This window comes from Rutilus rutilus (genome assembly GCF_951802725.1).
Source record: "Rutilus rutilus genome assembly, chromosome: 8".
In the NCBI taxonomy this organism is placed as follows: Eukaryota; Metazoa; Chordata; class Actinopteri; order Cypriniformes; family Leuciscidae; genus Rutilus; species Rutilus rutilus.
In genome coordinates, this window is record NC_140222.1 from 28,818,544 (window position 1) to 28,841,853 (window position 23,310).

The following is a 23,310-nucleotide window of genomic DNA, read 5'->3' on the forward strand; positions in this document are numbered from 1 at the left end:
CAACTCTGACTTTATTGCGAGATATAAAGTCAGAATTGCGTGAAATAAAGTCGCAATTGCGTGTTATAAAGTCAGAATTCTGACTTTTTTTCCTCGCAATTGCGACTATCGCGCAATTCTGACTTTATAACACGCAATTGCGAGTTTAAGCCTATATCTCGCAATTCTGACAGATTTTCTCACAATTGTGAGATATAAAGTCAAATTCTAAGGAAAAAAAAGACGGACTTTTTTTTTTTTTACCTCGGAATAGTTTATATCTCACAATTATGACTTTATAACACGCAATTGCGACTTTATATTGTGCAATTCTGACTTTATATCTCGCAATTGCGACTTTATTTCTCAGAATTGCGACTTTATTTCTCACAATTCTGACTTCATATCTCGCAATCGTGAGAAAAAAAAAAAAGTCACAATTCTGACTTGATATATCGCAACTGTGAGAAAAAAAGTCAGAATTGTGAGATAAAAAGTCACAATTATTATTATTTATTTATTATTCATTGGCGGAAATAAGCTTCCATAGTAAACAACAGAACAATAACTTGAATTATAAATTATTTAAGGTTACACATTTAGAGGTTCACATAACCTTAATTTTTTTTAATATATTATTCATAACAGTCCATTTGGAAAAGGTTATGCTGTCAATTAGCAGATAGGATTCATAGTTTGTGAAATCCAGTAAGTACTTAAATACAACGTCAAAGTATGTGCACGTTACACAACACCTGTCACCTAAGTAGCCAACATGTTTCAAACCACGAGACGAAGGATTTAACAGATGCATTAAACTACTTTTAAAAATGTTGCAACATTTCAAAATCAACAAGCTCTTCAGAGGACAGTTTGAGTCGAACACATTTAAATGTGTTATAGCTATAAAATAAAACGGCAAAAAACAAATCAGAAAAAATAAAACGACCATCTAGACAAATTTCTCATGAGCAACCAAAATGCCCCGAGCAATAAAAGCAAAAGTACATAATGCAAATATACCAAACGAAGACTATCCTACTCTAAACTTACAAGTAGCATTTATGCACTCTGCTTGAAAGCTAAAAATACTCCAGCAAAGCTTCAGCCTCCCTCACAGTGTCACATGTAGCCAGTCGACTTGAGTTTCACATATCGCATCTAAAGAATACGCCATATTAATCACTGCATAAGAGAACACTTAAACCAGACTTAGATAAGCTGACATTCACCATTTTATCCAACTGCTACAAACGGCTTGGGTGTAGGCCGAAAGTTGTAATTTTATTCCTACAATCCCTTTTTTTCTTACATCATCAGAAGTGTGACTCAACTTCCACTCTAGTCTGAATACGGAGAGTCTTGGCCTTTGTTGAATTTTGGATCGAGTTGCATTTGCTTTATTCTACCAAACATGAACCGCGCAACACGAGGGTCTTCCTTAGATATGAAACAGCGAGGACAAATCAATGCATGTTATTAACGAATATCATCCACCTGACCAACCTGTTGTATCTGCAAGTGTTCACGATCCTTTCATCCAAAAGGTGCCATACAATATACAATACAATATTTGCTTTTCAGATCAGCGGACACTCAACTGGGCTTCTTGAAGATGTGGCAGCCATGTTTACACTCATTCATGATAGATTCCAATGGCATTAACAACTCACAATCTCAAAAGACACAGATTCACTGCTTTGCAATGTGGAAACCAGCGTCCAACTAAAACTGGTGGGTTCAGATTACACTTAAAACTGCTGAATACAAATTAGAAGCAGGGCTGGTTTAAAATAGAAACAATTGGTTCGGGCTCATTGGCTGAAAGCACCATCTTTCATATCTTATCCAAACTTCTACAGCTTACATTAAGCACTCTTATATTCAACAAACAAATGTTATCAATGCAACGTCATACGTTCAGTTAAACCCTGACTGCCTTGCATTACTTTATCTTTTTGTTGTTGTCGAGTAGATAAGCTTGTTGGCTTGAACAAAGAAACAAATCAAATTATAAAAAAAAAAATGAATGGGAATTAATGGGTTTAATTCCACTGTGACAAATGTCTATTTTATTAGAAAATTGACTAATGAACCGAAATAAAATATGAAGATATATATATATATATATATATATATATATATAGATCAGTCTGGAAAAACAAATAAGTACATTTCATATTAAGTTACATTTGAGATTTCATTATTGAAATTATTAAAAAGGGCCAAATAAAATAAAAGTTTAAATCAGTGGTTCTCAACCTTTTGGATTCCTTTTTCATGATCTTTAACTTAGCAATTAAGTAATCTTGTGGTCCCTTGCTGGGCCCCTAGTTGAGAGCCAACATAACTAGGAAAAAAAAAAATGTCTATTCATTATTGGAATTTCCATGACTTTCCCAGACCTGTAAATCGCAATCCTACAATTCTCAGGCATTTCCAGGTTCTCCAAGAACCTGTGAACCCAGTTGCTTTAAACCAAACTAGACTGTCCGCCACCAGACCAACACATAACAAGTTATATATATATATATTTTTTTTTAATTACCTGCTGTGGGTTTAATAAATGGTTTCGTTAGTGTATGAAGTGCTTAGTTTAATAAGGAAGGCAACGACAGCAAATGACAGGGATTGGTTTGCTACACCAAAGTTCCTGGTCGCTTTAAGGGGAATTTGTTCAGCTGAGAGGGTGATTTGCTGTCAGGCAGGGAAATAACTGTCGCCTGCTGCTCACTGTTAGCCTGTTAGCAATGTTTATCCAGCCTCGCGTTGCGGTCGACGCGCGTCTTACCTTGTTGCTCTGGTAGTCTTCAAACGCTCGCAGCGCGCTGTCAGTCAGCTTGACGTGATAGACGGAGATGTTGCTGCCATTGCTCACTCTTCCACAGGACAGTCCGTAGCACTGCTCCTCCTTCAACGCCGCCATCTTGCTCGCATTTCCCACCACGCTCACGCGCCTCTGCCGTGAACGCAACAAGCAGCTCGAGTGAGGGAAGGGTATGATTATTCATGAGGCGTGAATTACGTACAGGCGGGAGGGGGCGTGGCTTCGGGGTAATCATAAGAGGGATGGCCAGTGATGGGAAGTCTGGCTCATTTCCGCGATTCGGTTCTTTCGAGCAGATCTTTTCAAAGAACCGATTCGAAAACGGTTCTGCTGTTTTTTTAATGCGATTACTGATATATTACAAGCTCTAAAACGCAACACATTTGTATCTGTGTATCTTTTCGTCTTCTTTGTTTTGTTGTTTCCATGTCTATCTGTATTGCCTTAATGCTTTGATATTTTGTACGGTTTAATAAATTAAAAAAGCTATAAAAGCCACAGGAACATACTGCTGTTAATAACAATTGTGTTTTATTATTAAGGGCGTTTATAATGTCTCGATTCAGATTTTTGCTGGGATTAAGATTTTTTTTAGATCTTGTTTAGATCCTAAATCTTATTTACATAATTGGCTACTCAACACTTAAATTGATTGATTTTTTTAGTTGAAAAGTCGCTGTTATGCACATTAATAAAACAGACAATCAAGCCATAAACATAAGTTTAGCATAGTTGGCGAATAAAGTAACTTTTTACTTTTTTTTGCCATTATAGTACTTTGAGTGAGTGGATTTGTGTAAGAATTATTGACTCAAGATCCACTTAGACCGATTCAGTCCAATTAATGTTTCACTGAAAAGATCCGATTCGAACGAACAATTCTTTCATGCACTGGACATCGCTAGAAATGACAGATGAATGGCGTCATTAGAAAGAGCTTTGAAGCACTATTTTGTCCTTATTTTACGAATATATATCAACAATAAGACAAACGTATATGTTTAGCAATTTTGATTTGACCATGTTTGGCAGTGTTTTTTGTACACTGGAAAACTCTTGGTTGGGGGTGGGGGAAGGTTTTGGATCGAACGCTTCACACTCAGAATTGCGTCAGAATAACGTCAATGTCTGGAAAAAAATCCCCCATGAATAGGGAATGCCCCACAAGACTACAACGAAAGGGATGAGGATGTTATGCACTTCAAATACATTCTTCATTTCATCAGAACGCACGTGTTAAATAGAATGTTCATTAACGTTCACATCGAATCCATACGTCATAAATGTGTATTATAGTAGTTAATAATACAGCGCGTGCAAAGAACCACTGTACTGTTATTATGATGTTAACAGTTCCCTTTTGTTACCTTTCAACCAAAAATATTTTCAGTAGATGCAAATCTAGAATTCATAGAAACATTTTCAAGAAATCACTTTATTTTCAACCATATGAACAGAGAGTGCAAAAGTATATTTTAGGATTTACAAAACAACTTTAAGGGGAATGCTGGAAGTGATCAATACTACAAAAAAATGGAATGGGGAACTGAGACAATCAACATAAGGATCAATGAAAAAAATTATGACAACACACATCTGTTCATCCTAAATAAATAATTCAAATTAAATGCACAGAATTCTTGTAGAAGCTGAAAAATATCAACCTAAAAAGTCCGTATGACCTTCCTTGCAGTGTTTGGTCACGAAAATATGGAAATATTATTGAGAATCAGACATTTTACGTCTTTAACACCGGATATTTTGGAGACTATAAATGGGAAGAAAGTGTGAAAACGTACCACATCAGTGTAAGGACTTTTAAAATAGTGTTGTCTTTCTTTTGCATCAGAAGCTAAAGATACCTGTAGATACTGCAAAAGAAAAGGCATACAATCATATTCTTGAATGTTCAAGACTGTTCACAAGCAAGTTTCAGTTCACCAAAATAAGATTACGGAACTTCACAAATGTTTTTTTGTAGTCGGAGTTCTAAAGCAAAACACAACTGTGTCCAACAACCTGAAGAGCATCATTCTGTACATCAATACATTTCTTCATTATAACTAGGATCCTTTCTGTACATATATAGGAATAATATAATATTTCTCACATCTATTTCTTCCCAGCTGATCTTTCATGCATTGAAAGTAAAAAGTGAACACCATTTAAAACCTCTAAAGCATGATGGAGGGCAACAGAACTTACAACCAGTTCACTTTCACTTATATTTTATAAAAGGTCAGTAAGGTGTTTTGAGGGCTTGGCATGCTCAAAGTCTTGAGCACCACGTCATCCATCATGTCACAGTAAATTTCGGTTAATTTCTAGCTGCGATGACAACCGACAAAGCTACACCTCCAATCGCGACGGCTGTAGCCCCAAAAAGCCACTTCCAGCTGAGACTCTGTAAAAAGATAAATACTTGATTAAAAGAAATATTTATTACAAAATAAAAGTGGTCATTATTTACTCACCCTGTGGTTTTAAACCTGTTTATTTGAAAGCTTTGTGTGATGAACAAATCAAAATTGAATATTTTATTCGCTTATTCATTTTCTGCTCCAGTGAGGTTTGAGTCATTGAGGTAAACTGGAGAATCTGATTAGTTCGATTCGTCAATAAAACGTTCAGGCCGATTTGGAGCAAGATAACTGAAAATAAACGCCTCAAATGAATTATTTGTACGGAGCCCCTAATAGGACATGGTGAAAGGAAAAAAAATTAGATGGGAGAAAATGTATATTTTAATTATTTTTCATTCTCTCGCAAATCTTTTACATTCCCCTGCTAAACTGTAATGGAAATAATAAGATTGGAGGGAAACCGATTTCAAAGCTTTTGGGAGAGAACTTCATTTCTCTGGGGAACGCAACACTTTTGCGAGAGAACGCAACGTTTCTCGGGGGAACGCAACACTTTTGCGAGAGAACGCAACGTTTCTCTGGGGAACGTAACACCTTTGCGAGACAACGCAACGTTTCTCTGGGGAACGCAACACTTTTGCGAGACAACGCAACGTTTCTCTGGGGAACGCAACACTTTTGCGAGACAACGCAACGTTTCTCTGGGGAACGCAACACTTTTGCGAGAGAACTTCATTTCTCTGGGGAACGCAACACTTTCGCGAGAGAACTTCATTTCTCTAGAGAACGCAACACTTTTGCGAGAGAACTTCATTTCTCTGGGGAATGCAACACTTTCGCGAGAGAACTTCATTTCTCTGGGGAACGCAACACTTTTGCGAGAGAACTTCATTTCTCTGGGGAACGCAACACTTTTGCGAGAGAACTTCATTTCTCGGGGGAATGCAACACTTTTGCGAGAGAACGCAAAGTTTCTCGGGGGAATGCAACACTTTTGCGAGAGAACTTCATTTCTCTGGGGAACGCAACACTTTTGTGAGACAATGCAACGTTTCTCTGGGGAACACAACACTTTTGCGAGACAACGCAACGTTTCTCGGGGGAACGCAACACTTTTGCGAGAGAACGCAACGTTTCTCTGGGGAACGCAACACTTTTGCGAGACAACGCAACGTTTCTCTGGGGAACACAACACTTTTGCGAGACAACGCAACGTTTCTCTGGGGAACGCAACACTTTTGCGAGACAACGCAACGTTTCTCTGGGGAACGCAACACTTTTGCGAGAGAACGCAACGTTTCTCTGGGGAACGCAACACTTTTGCGAGACAACGCAACGTTTCTCTGGGGAACGCAACACTTTTGCGAGAGAACGCAACGTTTCTCGGGGGAACGCAACACTTTTGCGAGAGAACGCAACGTTTCTCTGGGGAACGTAACACTTTTGCGAGACAACGCAACATTTCTCTGGGGAACGCAACACTTTTGCGAGAGAACGCAACGTTTTTCTGGGGAACGCAACACTTTTGCGAGAGAACGCAACGTTTCTCTGGGGAACGCAACACTTTTGCAAGAGAACGCAACGTTTCTCTGGGGAACGCAACACTTCTGCGAGAGAACTTCATTTCTCTGGGGAACGCAACACTTTCGCGAGAGAACTTCATTTCTCTGGGGAACGCAACACTTTTGCAAGAGAACGCAACGTTTCTCTGGGGAACGCAACACTTTTGCGAGACAACGCAACGTTTCTCTGGGGAACGCAACACTTTTGCGAGACAACGCAACGTTTCTCTGGGGAACGCAACACTTTTGCGAGACAACGCAACGTTTCTCTGGGGAACGCAACACTTTTGCGAGAGAACGCAACGTTTCTCTGGGGAACGCAACACTTTTGCGAGACAACGCAACGTTTCTCTGGGGAACGCAACACTTTTGCGAGAGAACGCAACGTTTCTCTGGGGAACGCAACACTTTTGCGAGACAACGCAACGTTTCTCTGGGGAACGCAACACTTTTGCGAGAGAACGCAACGTTTCTCTGGGGAACGCAACACTTTTGCAAGAGAACGCAACGTTTCTCTGGGGAACGCAACACTTTTGCAAGAGAACGCAACGTTTCTCTGGGGAACGCAACACTTTTGCGAGAGAACGCAAAGTTTCTCTAAATAACGCCATAGTTTTGCTATTGAACGCAACATTTCTCTGGGGAACGCAACACTTTTGCAAGAAAATGCGAAGTTTATCCGGGGAACGCAACATTTTTGCAAGAGAATGCAAAGCTCTTGGGGAAATGCAATACTTTTGCGAGAACACAAAAGTTTTGTGAGCAAACGCAAAAGCATTTAAACATAATTTTTTTCTCCCATCTCATTTATTTGCATTAACATGTCCCTTTAGGGGCTGGTATATTAATTCATAAATCTGACTGATCTGGTTAGACTCACTCACAAACTCAATGATCCATTCTCAGCGTTAAGTTTATAAAATTTCCCTTCCATGCTCAATGTTAAAGGGGTGGTATAATGTGCTTTTTGAATAAAATAAGTCTCTGATGTCCCCAGAGTGTGTATTGTGAAGTTTTAGCTCAAAATACCCCACAGATATTTTTATATAGCATGTTAAAAGTAGTCACTTTTTGGGGGTGAGCAAAAACGCACCTTTTTTCTGTCTGTCTCTTTAAATGCAAATGAGCTGCTGCTCCCGCACAGGGGGTGGAGCTTCAACAGCTTGTGTCCTTTTACCTCACACAGACATGCACTGAAAATTTCAAAAACGTTTAGCCTTTTATGTTCAGACCGAAGTCAGAAAGATGGAGAGACTCAAGAAGAAGTGACAACATGTAGACAATGTTTCTGAATGGTTAGTTGATGAATTAATGTTGCTTATGTGTAGTTATCTTCTAGTCATTAATTAGCATATTCTGTCTTGATAATCTATAAATCGGGGTTTATGTAAATTTTAGGGTTCATGATGTCACTAACCCGGGAGAAATGTCGTGTAGTCCCTACAGGCCGTTTGTTGTAGTCCTTAAAAGTGATTTTTTAAGACTTTGAGCATCATAACTTTGCAGATGTTGTTTATGCTCAAACAGCAACATTACACACTAACTAAAGTTAGAAAAGTGAAAGCATATTCAACCACCCCTTTAAGAATACCGATGTACAAGTTTGGAACAACATGAGGGTGATAAAATAATGACCGATTTTTTAAAATGTTTTTTTTTATAAACTATCCCTTTAACAGGTTAAGGCATAAACTTGCACTTTGTCATTTGCAAACCCCACTTCCTGTTGAGAGTAAACATAGATATGCCACCTCATAACAAAATAAACAAACAGTGCATAGTGTTAGATAGTTTAAATAGGGGCAAGTTCATGCTCTCACCCATGAGGACTTGGCACGGTGTTTCTGCACACTGGCGTTTGACGGGTTACCCAGCATCTTTTTATACATGGCCTGTTCGGCTCCTTTCTCCTCAGAGTGTTTCTTCACAAGCTTCGACAGCTCAGCGTGGATGGTCTGCCGAGGAAAGGGCAGAGAGAATGAATATGTGTGTGTGAGGGGTAATTGCCAGGCTGATGAAACTTGCTCACTGCAGCACACCAACACATTTGGGCGGTACGCAAATGATTAAACATGACAATGCTGTTGGAGATTGAGTAAAAGCCTACACAAAAGTTCACGAATAAACCAATTCAAGATTAAAACCGCATTCACATGCTTTCAAAAATCAGCTGCAATGCCACAGAAGACAAAAGCAGAAGCGAAAACATCTTGTACTGAAGACACGTGCCTTTATATGGATGGGTCACACACATTTCCATCATCAGTTTTCTCTTATATGACCTCAGAATCAAGACCTCTGACCTTCATTCACTCCATGGCTGAGTGAAGAGGTTTAGATCTACTCTGGTTTAAGCCAATGACAGTGCAGGCAATATACTGTATGCGAATGCAATTTTGAAAAACAGTAGTTATATTCAGTTTATAGACTATTAGTTTACCAAATAATTTAGAGTCATCACTACAAATGTAAGGTGATTCATTTACAAATTGATTCTTTCAAGTTGTGTAAAGTCTTCAAGTGAATCTGAATCGATCATATTAATGACTGGTTTATCAATTTGTTTTAAAGAATGATTCATTTGCAAACGAAAAATTGGCATTATGATAAAAGAACACTGCTAAATCAAAGCAGTAACCTACAAACATCAAAATTACAGCTCAAAACATGACGGTAAACAATTATTGCTAATTACACAGATTGTCATTATTGTTAATTAGCAAGGACTGTGAATGGCACCTAAAATGTAGACTTCCAGGAGTCAAAGTCAAAATATACCATGACAACCTGCCATTTAGTTTAATTAGCGCTAAAGTTGAATTACTGGCTAATGACTAAAACAAGAAGGGTAAAGACGAACTGACGAGTTGGGATCAGAGTGGATTAAGGAATTCTGTACTGGAGCCTCTGTAAAGGCCAGTCACATGAGAAGAGAGGGGTGTAAATGTGCAGACGTAGGTGGCTTGGCAGTGGCAGGCTGGTCATACAGCAGAAAGCCGTGGCAGTCAGGAGCTGTCAGATGGTGGGACACAGGGAACCTCATCCGTCCGCCTGTGTAAGCAGAGCAGGCCAACGCTGCTTTAGATATGGCAAGTGTGCAGAGGGACCCGGTTATTTATAGACACGGAAAGAAATGCGATCCTAGGAGTTTTTGAACACTTTGTACTGTGTGCAGACAGGCTATTTTTGGGGGTCTGTGGTTCCATCTGCAGGTTATAATGAGAAACGCACGTTTCTGGACCTGTTACACAAGTACCGTAGCCTGGAAATCCAGACCTAAATCTAAAAGATTAATGGTCTGGCGTCGACTAATGAAAATCGGCCAGCTCGAGGGGCGGCACCAAGCATGCATTTGAAAATCTCACTGCACGCAATTGGATAACACTACGACCAATCACAACAAGTTATTGCTTGGCTACCAGCGGAGCTAACTGGTAGATTAGACTCTTGCCATATCCGGTTGACAAAACAGCAAAAACGCCCTTCTTGCAAAGGAACGATTCGAGCGCCATCTTCTGTTCCTCTTTTAGAGAAAAAGTCAAAATCTTTCATTGCCGTTTCAAACAAATGGTGTTCATCCATAGCCATCTTGCAATGTTTACTAATGACTTCAACGTCGCAGCGCTGTCGTCATCTGTTTAGCTCGCCTCTGGCCCGCCTGTATCAGATAACCCGATGTGATTGGTGCAGCTCAGATCGAGGGGCATATTTAATGAGCATCATTACTGGACACCAGAGTAACTCGCTGAGCAAATTCAACTTGTGCTCTCGCAAGAACTCTGGATTACCAGGGTATAAGTACCGGTAGTTCTCAACAGATTCCAATTTTCAATAAAACACAATTTACCAGAATATATTTAATAAAAAATAAAAGGAAATAAAAAAATTGTAGTAAAATAAAATTGTAGTTTTCAACAGATACCAATTTTCAATAGCACAATTTATGATATGTACAAAAAAAAGGAAAAAAGTTAGATAAAATAAAACAGAGACAAAAAAGATACAAATAAAATAAGATGTAATATAAAAATACAATAAAATATAATATTTCTCTGAATATTTCAACGAATAAGATAAGATTTAAAATAAAATATAAAATAAATCAAACTAAATAAAATAAAAATAAGATATAAAAATAAAAAATATATAAACAAACAAATACTATTAAATAAAATATATAAATAAACAAATAATATTAAATAAAATATATATAAACAAACAAATAATATTAAATAAAATATATAAATAAACATAAATAATATTAAATAAAATATTAAATATAAAATAAATCTATTATCAGCTGCGATATCAGTTTACTGAAATCGGTTCTGTTAAATTGTCCCTTGTGTTACCTTGTTACTTGGCTCCAACTTCAAGGCCCCTTTCAGTGTTTTAATGGCTTCAGCAAACTTGCCCTGCAGAGCCAGTACCTGCAGACACAAACACATGTCAGCACTTTTTAATCTCAACACATCTCAAGCTGTCCCCCCCCCCCCCCTGCCGTGGCCAGAAACCTGAATGGAACCAAATGACCGAACAACTCGCTTTCGCTGTGTCCAAAACCAGGGGTGCATTACTATTTAATGAGAGTAAGTGAAAATGATACGCATCTGAACCCAGGAAACCAACCTTGCCTTTGCGGAACAGGGCTTTGACATTGTCTGGCTGGTGCGCCAGGACGGAGACGCAGGAGCGCAGTGCGGCTTCATAGTGGTCTAGCTTGAGTTGAGCAGCGGCCATATTGTTGAGACATCTCACCTTCATGTCCAAAAGTTCTTCCTCTTCTTGTTGACCGATATCCACTAAAAGATACCAAATGATTGCAGACGTGTTGCAGATGTATTTAGAAATAAACTAAATGAATCACGAATGAAGCAGTATCACCTCTGAAACTGGCTTCAGTTATCTGTAGCGCGATTCCATATGAGTTGACGGCAAAGGCGTAGTCGGCGCGCTGGTAGTGGACGTTTCCTCGCTCTCGCTTTCTGTTGGCCAAACTGATTCTCTCCGAGGGCGGCATGAGCTCCAGGTCTGGGGCGTCATCTGCCGACAACAGCTGCACCTCCAGGATGAGATCGGCATCAGGAGGCACAGGAGGAGTAGAGCTGACAGAACAGAGGAACGCAGAGGGTGTTCAACGTGAAAGATATTTCTGCGATGTCACATACAGTTGCAATCAAAATTATTCAACCCCCTTGACCTGCAAGACATTTTACTGCCAAGAACAAACTTTTATGAAAACAAAGGCATCAGTAAACTATGATAGAAAGATTATTAATACACATTTGAGTGATTCTGAGAACGTTAAGTTGACGAGAAATGAAAAAAAAAAATCGAATTGGCTCTAAACGTTCATGTTCAAAATGATTCAACCCCCCGTTTTGTGCAGAACCTTTTATTCTTTAGAACCTCCAATAAACGCTGCCTGTAAGTGCTTAGAAGCTTCTGTCACCTCTCTACTGCAATCGCGGCCCATTCCTCGCTTGGAAAAGCTTCCAGTTCACTGGTAATCTTTGGTTTTCACGTTACCACTGCTTTCCTCAAATTCCACCAAATGTTGTCAATCAGATTTAAATCTGAAGACAGCACAGGCCAAGCTTAAGTAGATTTGGATGTATACTTTGGGATGGCTGTCCTGCAGGAAAGTCCATTGATCGTCAAGCTTCAGTCTCTGCACCGAAGGCATCACCATCTTAGCCAAAATGGCTTGATACTTCAAAGAATTCAAGATGTCCTTCATACAGTCAAGATTTCCACTTCCTGCAACACCAAAGCGCACCCATAACAAGACTGGACCGCTTCCATGTTTGACCATGAGTTCTTCTGCTCATAAGTTTTGGCTTTTTTTTGCACCAGACATACGGGTCCAAAAAGTTCCAGTTTGGTCACACCTTCCAGAACTCCACGGGTCTATCCAAATGCATTTTAGCATATTCAAGTCGGCCTTTTATGTTCTTCTTGGTCAAGAGTGGCATTCGGCAAGATGTCCCAACATGAAGGTCATGCTTGTCTAGTGTTCTTCTTCTACTCTGCATTTTCATCAGCTCATCTTGCAAGTCTTTGGCAGTAAATTGAGGGTTTTTCTCATTTGCTCTGATCAAACATTTTATTCCCCTTAATGATATTGTGATTTTTCTTCAACACCCTCAAAGGTTTTCTGGTACAACAAATTGTAAACTTAAGAATAAGTCTGCCAGCTGTGTCTCTAGGAACTTTTAGTGTTTTGGAAATCTTGTAGCCATAGACAAAACAATTTGTTCTATAGCTTTTGTGAGAGCTCTTCAGACTTGGCCATATTTTGGTCATACTCAACTTTATCACATGCATGGGCTAAATGCATGTATGTGTAACAGCACAAGCTAATTCAGTTTTGTTATAGAGTTTCCAAAGGCTTAATTGAGTTTTTACACAATTTTGTACCATACCATACAAATAAGTGACTTAAAACCAGCAGCGTTGAATAATTATGACATAGCTGTATTACAAACAATCCTACAAATCAAAAGCATTACATTATATATTGACATTATCACTTTTAATTTGCCATTCAATTATTATATGCAATTTTTTTCTTTAGAAAAGCTTACATTTGTAAATTGTTACAGTCTCCAGGGGGTGAATAATTTTGATCGCAACTGTATATATAAACTGTTACCGTTTCTGAAAAGTCTGTTATGCTCACGAAGGCTGCATTTAAAAGTATTTCTTTTATTATACAAATATTAAACATTACAATTTTATATCAAATTTCAAAAAATAATATATATATATAGACTCTAACCTGCCAAGGGCACCATACGTGTATTTAGCACCCGCTTCAATCAAAGCCTTTTCGCCCATTTCCATCAGCTGTACAGTGAGATCCAGACCCTAATTAAAACAGGAACAACAACATACGTATAAATCATTTTATTCATCATAACTGAGGGGCCTATACATATATGAACATTTATAATATAGGTAATATTTAGAAGAAAAGAAAAAATAGACAATATTCTAAAAAATTTATATATAATATAATATAATATAATACAATAATACCTGGAGGACATCCCCATCACCAAGAGTGAAAGATAAGTTTGGCAGCTCTTCTACCACAGTTCCATCAGCAAGACTGGTTTTAAGATGAATTGTGACATTTTGGCCTCTCTGGGGTCTGCTGTCTGGACCAGCTCCCGGTTCCAGAACTTTCTTTTTAAGCTGCCCATTTCCTGTGCGTTTAAACAGAAAATGTTTTAAACCCAGCTAAAAATCACCATCATACTTCACTCCACCATCTAGACATGAACATGCTGTGAAAAATGTGCTTAACTACACCATCGGTCTGGATATTTGCCCATTACGGTGTTCATCTCCATTAATTAATGAATTACGGTATTGCTGTACGTACGTAAACGTACCTAAAACATCCAGCCACTCTTCCGGTTCTGCAGAAGGGGTTTGATCGGCACATGCGTCTGCTTTTGTAGCGTCTTTAGTCGGATTGTTTTTCTTCTTTCCTCCACCTGCGTCTTCTAAAGGTGGGAGGTCGTCATCCACGTCCTCTTCCACATCTTCCAACATTTCAAAGTCTTCACCACTATCGAGCAGCGAGGCACGTCCAGATTTCTTACCCGACGGCGCCACCTCCTGGTCATCAGCCGAGCCATTCACAACCTCACCGTCGGCCATCTGGACTCACGTTCTGCAGGAGAAAAATAACAAGATTCCTTAATGTAGATGTTTGGCAGAATATCCAAGCTGCTCTTTTCCATATAATGAAAGTGAATGGTGACCAAAACAATCAAGCTCCAAAAAAAGACGTCGTTTCAATTTACTTTTGAATGTCCACAACTAAACATCTCCTTTTGTGTTTCACAGTTAAATATGTTTCCTCCCACCTATTGTTTAGCACACACAGTACACACCTTTATGCACTACTTTACATGCGTTTCTAGGATAAGCTCAACGTTTTTTCTTTTTTTATTGAAAATCTTCAGAGAAAAGGTCAACCCGTGACCTTAAACATACAGTGAAAATCTAGAAAAATCAGCAAACACATTCGCCGCCAACAATCTCTGTAAATAATAAACCAACAGCGGTTGAGCTTTATCTACCAATTTCACAAGCATTTCTACTTGTGCATTATATTATATAAGCTTATTTATTGCTTTTTAACATAAAAAAAAAATGATTGTGTAAAGTGTTTATCATACTCCCTTTGGCATTCAACTCCCAAAAGCATTCGGCAAGATATCGTCGAAGAAACTGCATCCCTAGATTGAATTTTTGGGAACAAATATTGTTTATACCACTTCCAATTCAATCAAAGTAACTCCAGAAACCAAAAGACTAATTCATTATTTGTCCTTTCAAATGAATAAATGATCATATAGAATACAAATCACTTTTAAAACATTTACACTACTAGGCCTACCACTACTATTGCTACTACTATTATTATTTTTGTTCTAATTATTATTATTATTAATAGTAGTATGAATACTACTTTTACTACAAACTCTGTCACAATTATTATGATCTCTTAAAATTGCCTCTATCTATATCACTAAAATATCTCATTGCTTAAACTTACCAATGTACCTGCATACTTCACTATATTGATATTTATATTTAGTTGTTTTCTTTTCTTTTCTTTTTCTCCTTTTTTTTTGGGTGCTATGTATGTTCCTCTCTCTTCTGTATGTGTATATATGACATTGATCTTTTACCTTGTATAAGCTACAATGTTTTAACTTGCAATAAAAAAAAAATAAAAAAAATAAAAATAAAGAATAAATGATCATATAGAATACAAATCACTTTTAAAACATTTACAAATAAAATGTAAAAAATTACATAATAGGCTAAATGAACCCTTATAAAAAAACACTGTGGAATGATTAGAGTATTTACATTTCATTCATTGTATTAATGCGATACTCCAAATACTCGCCACATGAAAAAAAAAAAAAGGTATTACCATGGTACTTTTTGGAAAAGAAACCCTAACGTTACTTATCATGGAATACTAATAATATAATCCAACAAACATTTGTTGAAATTAAATTACCGTATATATTAATGTGCAATTTAGAAGTGTGAATACGCTAATTACACCCTTATAAAAAATACTGTGGTGGATCTATGGTACTAACAAATAATTACCTCATTGGCAATCCATGTTATTTATATGATACTTCAAGTAACGTTAAGTTACTCGTCATACTATGGTACACGAGCAAAACAACAACAACACGGTATTAACATAGTCATTTTTGAAGAAATCGTAATTGTTGTAGAATGAATTATTGTGAATAAATGTTGTATATATACAAATTATAATTTAATGTGCATCTTATAAGTGTGTTTGTCCTGTTGTAGTTAGAATGAAATTTATTCCTGCAATTTAAGACAGCAATAAACGTTTATTTAATAAGGTCTTAGAGGTTTTGTGTTTAATTATGAGTGGGAGAACATGCATTCCTAAATTTTTTTTTTTTAAAGCAGCAATTATTTGCAGAAATTACAGCTTTTCCAGAACATTCCAGCAACTTTGATAACGAGCTCGCGCTCTGCAAGCGCCACAACTCACTGCGTTACGTACAGCGAGAAGACACAACTTTCGATTAAAGGTTTATGTGCAGTGATATGTTTTGAAAGTGTGGTGAACATGAAAAGAGATGAGCATACTTACCGCAATCTGCTTGGAGCTGCGCAGCAACAACTTTGACAACAAAACAAGATCAATCTGTGCAACTTCCGGGTAAAGGTCAACGGTCAATCCTGACAAGTACAAAATAAAAGTCATGTAGTCAAGGTCGCTGCGAAGACTGCAGGGGACTTTTATATTAAATAAAAACTAACTCTCTATATAATTTATATATATAATTTTTATAACAATCATTTTAAGCATTAAATGATATATATATATATATATATATACATATACACATATATAATTTTAATGCCTAAATTGATTGTTTCATATTAATATAAATTTCACATTTTTATAATATATATATATACATACAATTATATAAATGTATATATCATTTAATATTTTTGGGGGTGTTTGTTATTTCATTCAAATAACAAAACTGAAACACATAAAAATATCAAATTACATTTATTATTGATGCAATCATTTCTTTTTGATAAGCAAATTTTCTGTGTTTTTTTTCTTTTTTTTCTCAGTCTAAAGAAACTTTACAATATAAAGAAACATACAAAGGACATATTTACCTACACAAGACACCTAAGGTCCTAGGACAAAGATCTGAGCTACCCTACTATAAAATACAAAGCAAACCCAAAGGGACAGACTGCTTCATATTGAATACTGCCATGTCGCAAGAAAGGACAATGTAAAATTACAGGAGAAATTTCTGTCATTCCCTCCCTGCTTCAAAATACACATTTTCTTCTCAAACGTCTTTCTAATGTTACAATATTATACATCACAACAGAAGTGCAGAGATGGCCAACAATTGAGCAACTTATATATTTCATCCTTAGAACCCTTATAATTTGATGTAAACCGACTCGATATTCTGTTCAGTATCAAAAGCCATTTCCGTCACACAAACTAAATGTGTGAGGAGCTTAAGCTTCGATTGTTATTTACGAAGAAATAAATGCATAAGCCTGTTGCAGACTTGATTTACAATAGGGGTGAGCATCGACCTGCAGTTTTTTTTGTTTGTTTTTTACAGCAAAAGCATCTCTTTAAAATACAAAAACACAAACAGATTCTTTATAACTTATTTTCAGCTGTACTCATTGGTTGTGACTGACATATCAAAACATGTCAATGATATCAAAATGCATTTTACAGTATTTACAGTAAACCAAAGGTCAGGGGTGAGGGTCAAGAAAGGTTGTGGGCTGCGTACCAGACAAACCGAAGACAAGCATGGAAATCCCTTCAAAATTTACCAGGACGCTGAGCCTGGTTCTCTCAGATGGCCAATGTACCAAAATATCCTTAATACTGGACAAAAGGCATTTTAAACTGGGCTGGCAAGGTCGAGTGATTTTGAATGTCCCAAAATATTGATTCATATATCCTGTGATGAAGCACTATTAAATAACTGTATAGGCATGAAATGGCTGGAGCTCAATGGTAATAAGTGTCAATTATATACAAAGGAGAATCTCACCAAACCTGTCCAAGTCATATTTCACCCCAAATTCAGAATAAATAAAATTATTATCGTTGCTAATATATATATATATATATATATATATATATATATATATATATATATATATATATATATATATATATATATAATTATTTATAACAAAAAAATATATATTTTATAATATAGTAATTTACATTTTAACCAAAACTATTGGTTACTACTATATTAAATAATAATGTTAAAAATAGTTTTAACAGTATTTTCTTATAATTTGATTTTCATAATAGGCACATTCCATTCCAACTATATACTGTAAAGCAATAAAAGCCTTTTTTATTATGCCAAAAAAGGCAAAATATTCACAGAACATGATAGTATTTGTTGTACTTCCTATATTTATGCTGAATTATAAGTCATAAAAAATAAACATAAAATGGGGAAAATGCATTCAATTGTCATGTCCAAATGTCATAATAAAAAAATAAAATAAAAAAACGGACCTAAAAGAGTCACTTAATTGAAATGTTTTTTTTTCCTCATTATTGAGGGGTAAAATGTGACCCAGACATCTTTTCATGTGATTTTCCCTCTTTTGCCATGATCAAAATCCTCATCCTGTACCACAAGTTGCCCGTATGTGAACTCTACATTTGAAGAACCTCATTTGAAGAAAGAGATGGGACCACACATGAGCTTCACAGACAAGAAGTGTATTGAAAATATCAATAAGGTCCATGACCCCCCAAAAAAAAAAGAAAAAAAAAAAAGTTATATTTACAGACATGGGACTATAGAGCACAAGGAAACTCGTGCTTGTAAGAGCAGCCTGCGTCCAACTACTTTTACAAACACGTGGGTAATATTTCTAAAAAGACTTGCAAAACAACGTGGCAAACACGTAGTGGCAAAATTACAATGAAGTATCGGCGGAAAATCATCAAGAACGGATGGTGAAAATGTATTCGTCATTGGCCGTTTGTGACCAAGCCAAGGATGGAGCAACACATTGCAATGGCAGTGAATATGAAACTGTCACCCTTTCAGACTTTGAAATGTACTCCAATCTTTAAATACAGTGCCGACGGGTGCATTAAACCAGTGATTGCAGCCACTTTGTTGACATAGACGCACAATTCAGCTTGTCCATCTCGGTAGTGATGACATCAGTTGGATGAAGAACACAGGAAGAGGTATATGCAAAGACACAAAATTCAAACAAAAGAGACCAACAAATACCTAAAATCATGTAAACAGAAGTGTCATTGTGCATTTGAATGTGTGCTTATTCTGTCATTGATGTTGTTGAGATACAAATGTGCCCTTTACAGGAAAATCCATAAAATTATGAGTACATCATCATCATAGCAATTATGAAAATTATAACAATAATATTATCAATAATATACAAATATAGTAATATGAAACCATTCCTGCCCCTAGCGTCACCAGTTTAGCTTTTTCCATTTTAAAATGTACACAGCAATCAAACAACCACTAGTTTCAGTGTTTCATTGCTGAAAGAAATGATCAAACTGGTCTGAAATAAAGCCACCAGCTTCAATGCTGATGAGCAGCTAGTTATGAAGTGTCTTCCTGGCACAGTCCCACACACACACACACATGTACAAACACACACACGGTGGTTCAATCGAGGGCCCGGTCCAGATACGAAGCCCGGCAGGCAGGATGAGTCCCGTCAGAAGGCTCTTCCTGTGACCCGAGGCCTGCGTCCTTTCGGCTTTGCACTGGGCGTCCTTCGCTCCGTGGCCACACCGACCGGCTGAAGGGCGCCAACCCAGAGTGTTTGAGGGAGTTGTGGGGAGTTGAAGATCGAGCGAATAAAATCAAAACAAAAAAACAACAACATGCCGAACGCAGCAGAGACGAGGAGAACAGGAAGTGGGATGGGGTTAAAAAAATAAAAATAAAATTAAAATTAAAAAAAACAAAAATTAAAAAAGAAGAATCACACACTCATCGTCATGTTGGGTGAATACTGCAACGAGAAGAGAGGAAGGGGAAAGTGGAGGGACACAATGAGTCAATGAAGTTAAGATCATTACCGAAAACCAGAAATATCGTCCGATTATGTTTTATTACAACATTATAATGCACGTGTGAAACGGGTAGTGGTGCAACGGATCACAAAGCTCACGGTTTGATTCATTTTATGGTATTTGAGTCACGGATCAGATCATTTTTTTGGATCGGCAAAAAAAAAAAATGGGGGGGGGGGGGGGGGGAGACCTTGCTTTCCATTTATTACTCAAAGCACACTTTAAGTACTTCGATACTACATCAAAAACTACTAGCCTAACTAATAAAGTTCAAACATTATTAAAGACGAACAGTCAGTAATAAAATAAGAACAAATATACTAATTACAAGCATAGATGAATACATTAGGGCTGCAACAAACGATTATTTTGATAATCGAATAATCTAACGATTATTAGAACGATTAATCGACTATTCGTCGATTATTTCGCCGACTAATCAGTACGTTTGGAACGATTATTCAGCCTTTGCAATTAGTTAAAACACGGAATTATACATATTCTAACTATAATATAAAAAAAGAAAATCACTTCAGCTTTTGAAATGGTTGGTTTAAAGAACTTCGAGCAACTAAACAGGTCATTCTCTTTAAGTTTTCAGATTTCTGTCCAACTCAAATCACACACAAATGCTCTCTAAGCATTGTTTAAATATTCTGTTCTCTTTCAATAGAAAAAAAATAAACAAAACAAATTATCAGCTGCATTACAGACACACTTAAGGGCCCTACACACCGGGACGAATATCGGCGCGCGTTATTCGCCAGCGTTTTTCAACGCGTTTTTTGTGTTCACACCCAAGCGATTTTCGCTGACGATGAGCCGAGTGAACATGCAAATTCATTCCCTGACATTAGATGGCGCTTAATGTAAAACAGAAACCACTCCATAACAATTCTCTTTTATCAAGATTTTTGTAGTCGCTGTCGCGTTTGTCATATAGTTCTTTATGTTCCGACACCAACGAGACCAGCAGCTCTACACTCATCTTGCCTTGCATCTTCCTCGTCTTATTTCTTCCCGGCAGTGTAGACGCTACTTGGTGTATATCTTCTTCGCCGTTACGTACGTGTGCACGGCAAGACCGTTTGTGTTTGAGCGCCCCCAAGTTGTGTTTTACTCTAACTTCAGAAGCTCCAGACACGTGAGCAAAAGCGCCAATCTCATTGGTCGGATAGTTTTTGACGCGGCGCGTCAAACCAAAAAAACGAACCCGAGGCGTTTTTTTAAAAATGACGCTTTTACGCGTGCCGTTTTTCGCGCCGGTGTGCACACTCACATTGGCGCCCTTTGTTTAGTCACGAGGCGCTAAACGTCGGCGAATATCGCGCGCGAAATTCGTCCCGGTGTGAACAGGCCTTTAAACTGCAAACAATTATTATAAGAATCTTTTTTTTTTTTAAATTGATATGACAATTGAGCTGAGCTGACAGAGACATTCTCATTCACCTTTTAATTTACAGTATAAAAAATGAACTGACATGATATTCTTCATAACATCTCCTTTTGTAAGTCTTCATGAATATGTAACAAAATACAGGCAAGGGATAAGACTGTAATAACGTTACCTAATAGAGCTACAATAATAAAAACAGCCCCGACTCCTAAGCTCGATCAAGCTTTATTTTATGCAAAAATGAATCATCACATTACTGTAATTATATTATTATTGTTAATATTATTGCTATTATTAGTAGTATTGCATTCTCTAAAAAGAGATTTACTGCTAGTTATTTAGCTTCAGCTGGAGAATATTCACCTCTCACCGGCTCGTCTCGTGCCGGGTTTTTCCTCTTTAAGTGTTTTAACATGCATGTTGTGCTCCCGTGAAAAGCAAGTTCCGCCTTGCATGTATTGCATACGACAGCATTCTTGGTTTGCAGTTTTGTGAAACTTTACACACCTTACTAGTTCGGATTCGTTTGCACTCCGTCATAATTCGCGCTGTGTTTTCTTCTACCGCAATAGCATTTGTAACGGCTGCATTACACTCTAGCGCTACAGCGCCGTAGCGGTCAAATCGCGATATTGCAGGCCCTTACATTAGGTCACGTGGGATCAAACGACTACTCGACAACAAAGATATTTGTCGACAATTTTTTATTGTCGACGTTGTCGACAATGTCGACTAATCGTTTCAGCCCTAGAATACAATATAAGAAAGTTATAGATAAAGGGGTCTAGCAGTAGTATTCAGGTACAGAAATGTAATTAGTGTCTACTGTATAAATTAAATATAGAATAATCTTTGTTAAAGCTTTTATTGTTTGATTAACAATGGCAGACCGCAGCAGACTTATTTATAGGCTGCTGTCACTTTAAGACCGAATGCACTGATCCAATATACTGATACACATCCAATTTCTTTCTCAACTGTTAACGTTTACGCCATAACCGACTGTGTTTACGAGAAAACTTGCAGAGATGGGTATTTTAACTCCTTTCAAGTGAAAGGAGACAGGAAAGAGGGATCAATTCGGTGTTCTCTTTCACCTCTTTTTGTGCTTGAATGGTTTAAAATGGCCTGAATGTGTTCATTGGCCAAACTAAACACGTGCAAATGATACATTTTCACTCTGTGATGCTTAAACTTTGCAATTAGTCCGCAAATCACATGTGTGCCGTACATGTGGGTCTGGTCCGTATGGATAACGGGTCAACTACGATCCGTTGCACCCCTAGAAACAGGAAAGCAGGGAAGGAGAGAGCGGGCTGGTGTGACGTGAACTTACACTTTCACTTTGGAATGGGTTTAAGAAGTTGCCTGCCATCTCCCCGTCGTCCCGCGGAGTCCCTGGGGGATTGTTCATACCTGTCATGTTGTTCGGAGAGTTCTAGAAATCCAGACGAATGATGATTAGTGACATACACAAAAACATTCACAAAATGGAGGAAACGGCATCCAACAGGAAACGGACGAAAACGATAAGCAGATCATTATTTTCACGTCATGGACAATAACTGATAAAAAGGCAAATATTAAAATTCTCTACTATTTTGATTACAAAAAATTTAAATAAAATAGCCTACTAAAAAATTATTAAATTATTAAAATGCTACAAGTGATTTAAGCATCACATTATATACAGTAGGAAAAGTGGATATTGATTTTGAGATTTAACAGCGTTATTAAATAAGGTAAATCAAAGGTAATCTAAACATAACCATAGCAAAAACGACAATGAAAAATATTAATATCCAATATCAGCCGATACTGATCTATTTAAAAATTTTTTTATAATATCAGCCGATAACCGATATTGTACCGATATTTTGCGCATTCCAAAAGATTTTTTTTAAAATTCATATCAGTATTGTTATTGTTCACTAAAATTTATTTAAATAAAACTAAATATAATTATTAAATGAAAAACGTAAACTTAAGAAAACGAATAT

The 23,310-nt window shown here is 37.2% G+C and overlaps 3 protein-coding genes across 3 annotated transcripts in view; all 3 read right to left on the reverse strand.

Moving 5' to 3' along the window:
* ell (elongation factor RNA polymerase II) overlaps positions 1-2,962 on the reverse strand; it is a 34,707-nt gene extending 31,745 nt beyond the window's left edge. Inside the window, exon 1 of the mRNA XM_084415652.1 lies at positions 2,771-2,962. Coding sequence (XP_084271778.1) covers positions 2,771-2,905 — 135 coding nt within the window. The 5' untranslated portion in view covers positions 2,906-2,962. The remainder of the gene's footprint in view (positions 1-2,770) is intronic.
* A 1,259-nt stretch (positions 2,963-4,221) lies between these two features.
* On the reverse strand, positions 4,222-16,501 carry fkbp8 (FKBP prolyl isomerase 8). The gene is made up of 9 exons (XM_084415739.1): positions 16,408-16,501; positions 14,132-14,415; positions 13,773-13,942; positions 13,513-13,601; positions 11,616-11,836; positions 11,361-11,533; positions 11,084-11,161; positions 8,552-8,686; positions 4,222-5,210 (listed from the first exon to the last, which is right to left on the reverse strand). The coding sequence occupies exons 2-9, from the start codon at positions 14,400-14,402 to the stop codon at positions 5,124-5,126; spliced, it is 1,224 nt and encodes a 407-aa protein (XP_084271865.1). The 5' UTR covers positions 14,403-14,415; positions 16,408-16,501; the 3' UTR covers positions 4,222-5,123.
* Positions 16,502-18,547: 2,046 nt separating this feature from the next.
* ssbp4 (single stranded DNA binding protein 4) overlaps positions 18,548-23,310 on the reverse strand; it is a 68,746-nt gene continuing 63,983 nt past the window's right edge. Inside the window, exons 17-18 of the mRNA XM_084416786.1 lie at positions 22,647-22,748; positions 18,548-19,853 (exon numbers count right to left, since the gene is read on the reverse strand). Of these exons, the coding sequence (XP_084272912.1) occupies positions 19,824-19,853; positions 22,647-22,748 (132 nt within the window). The 3' untranslated portion in view covers positions 18,548-19,823. The remainder of the gene's footprint in view (positions 19,854-22,646; positions 22,749-23,310) is intronic.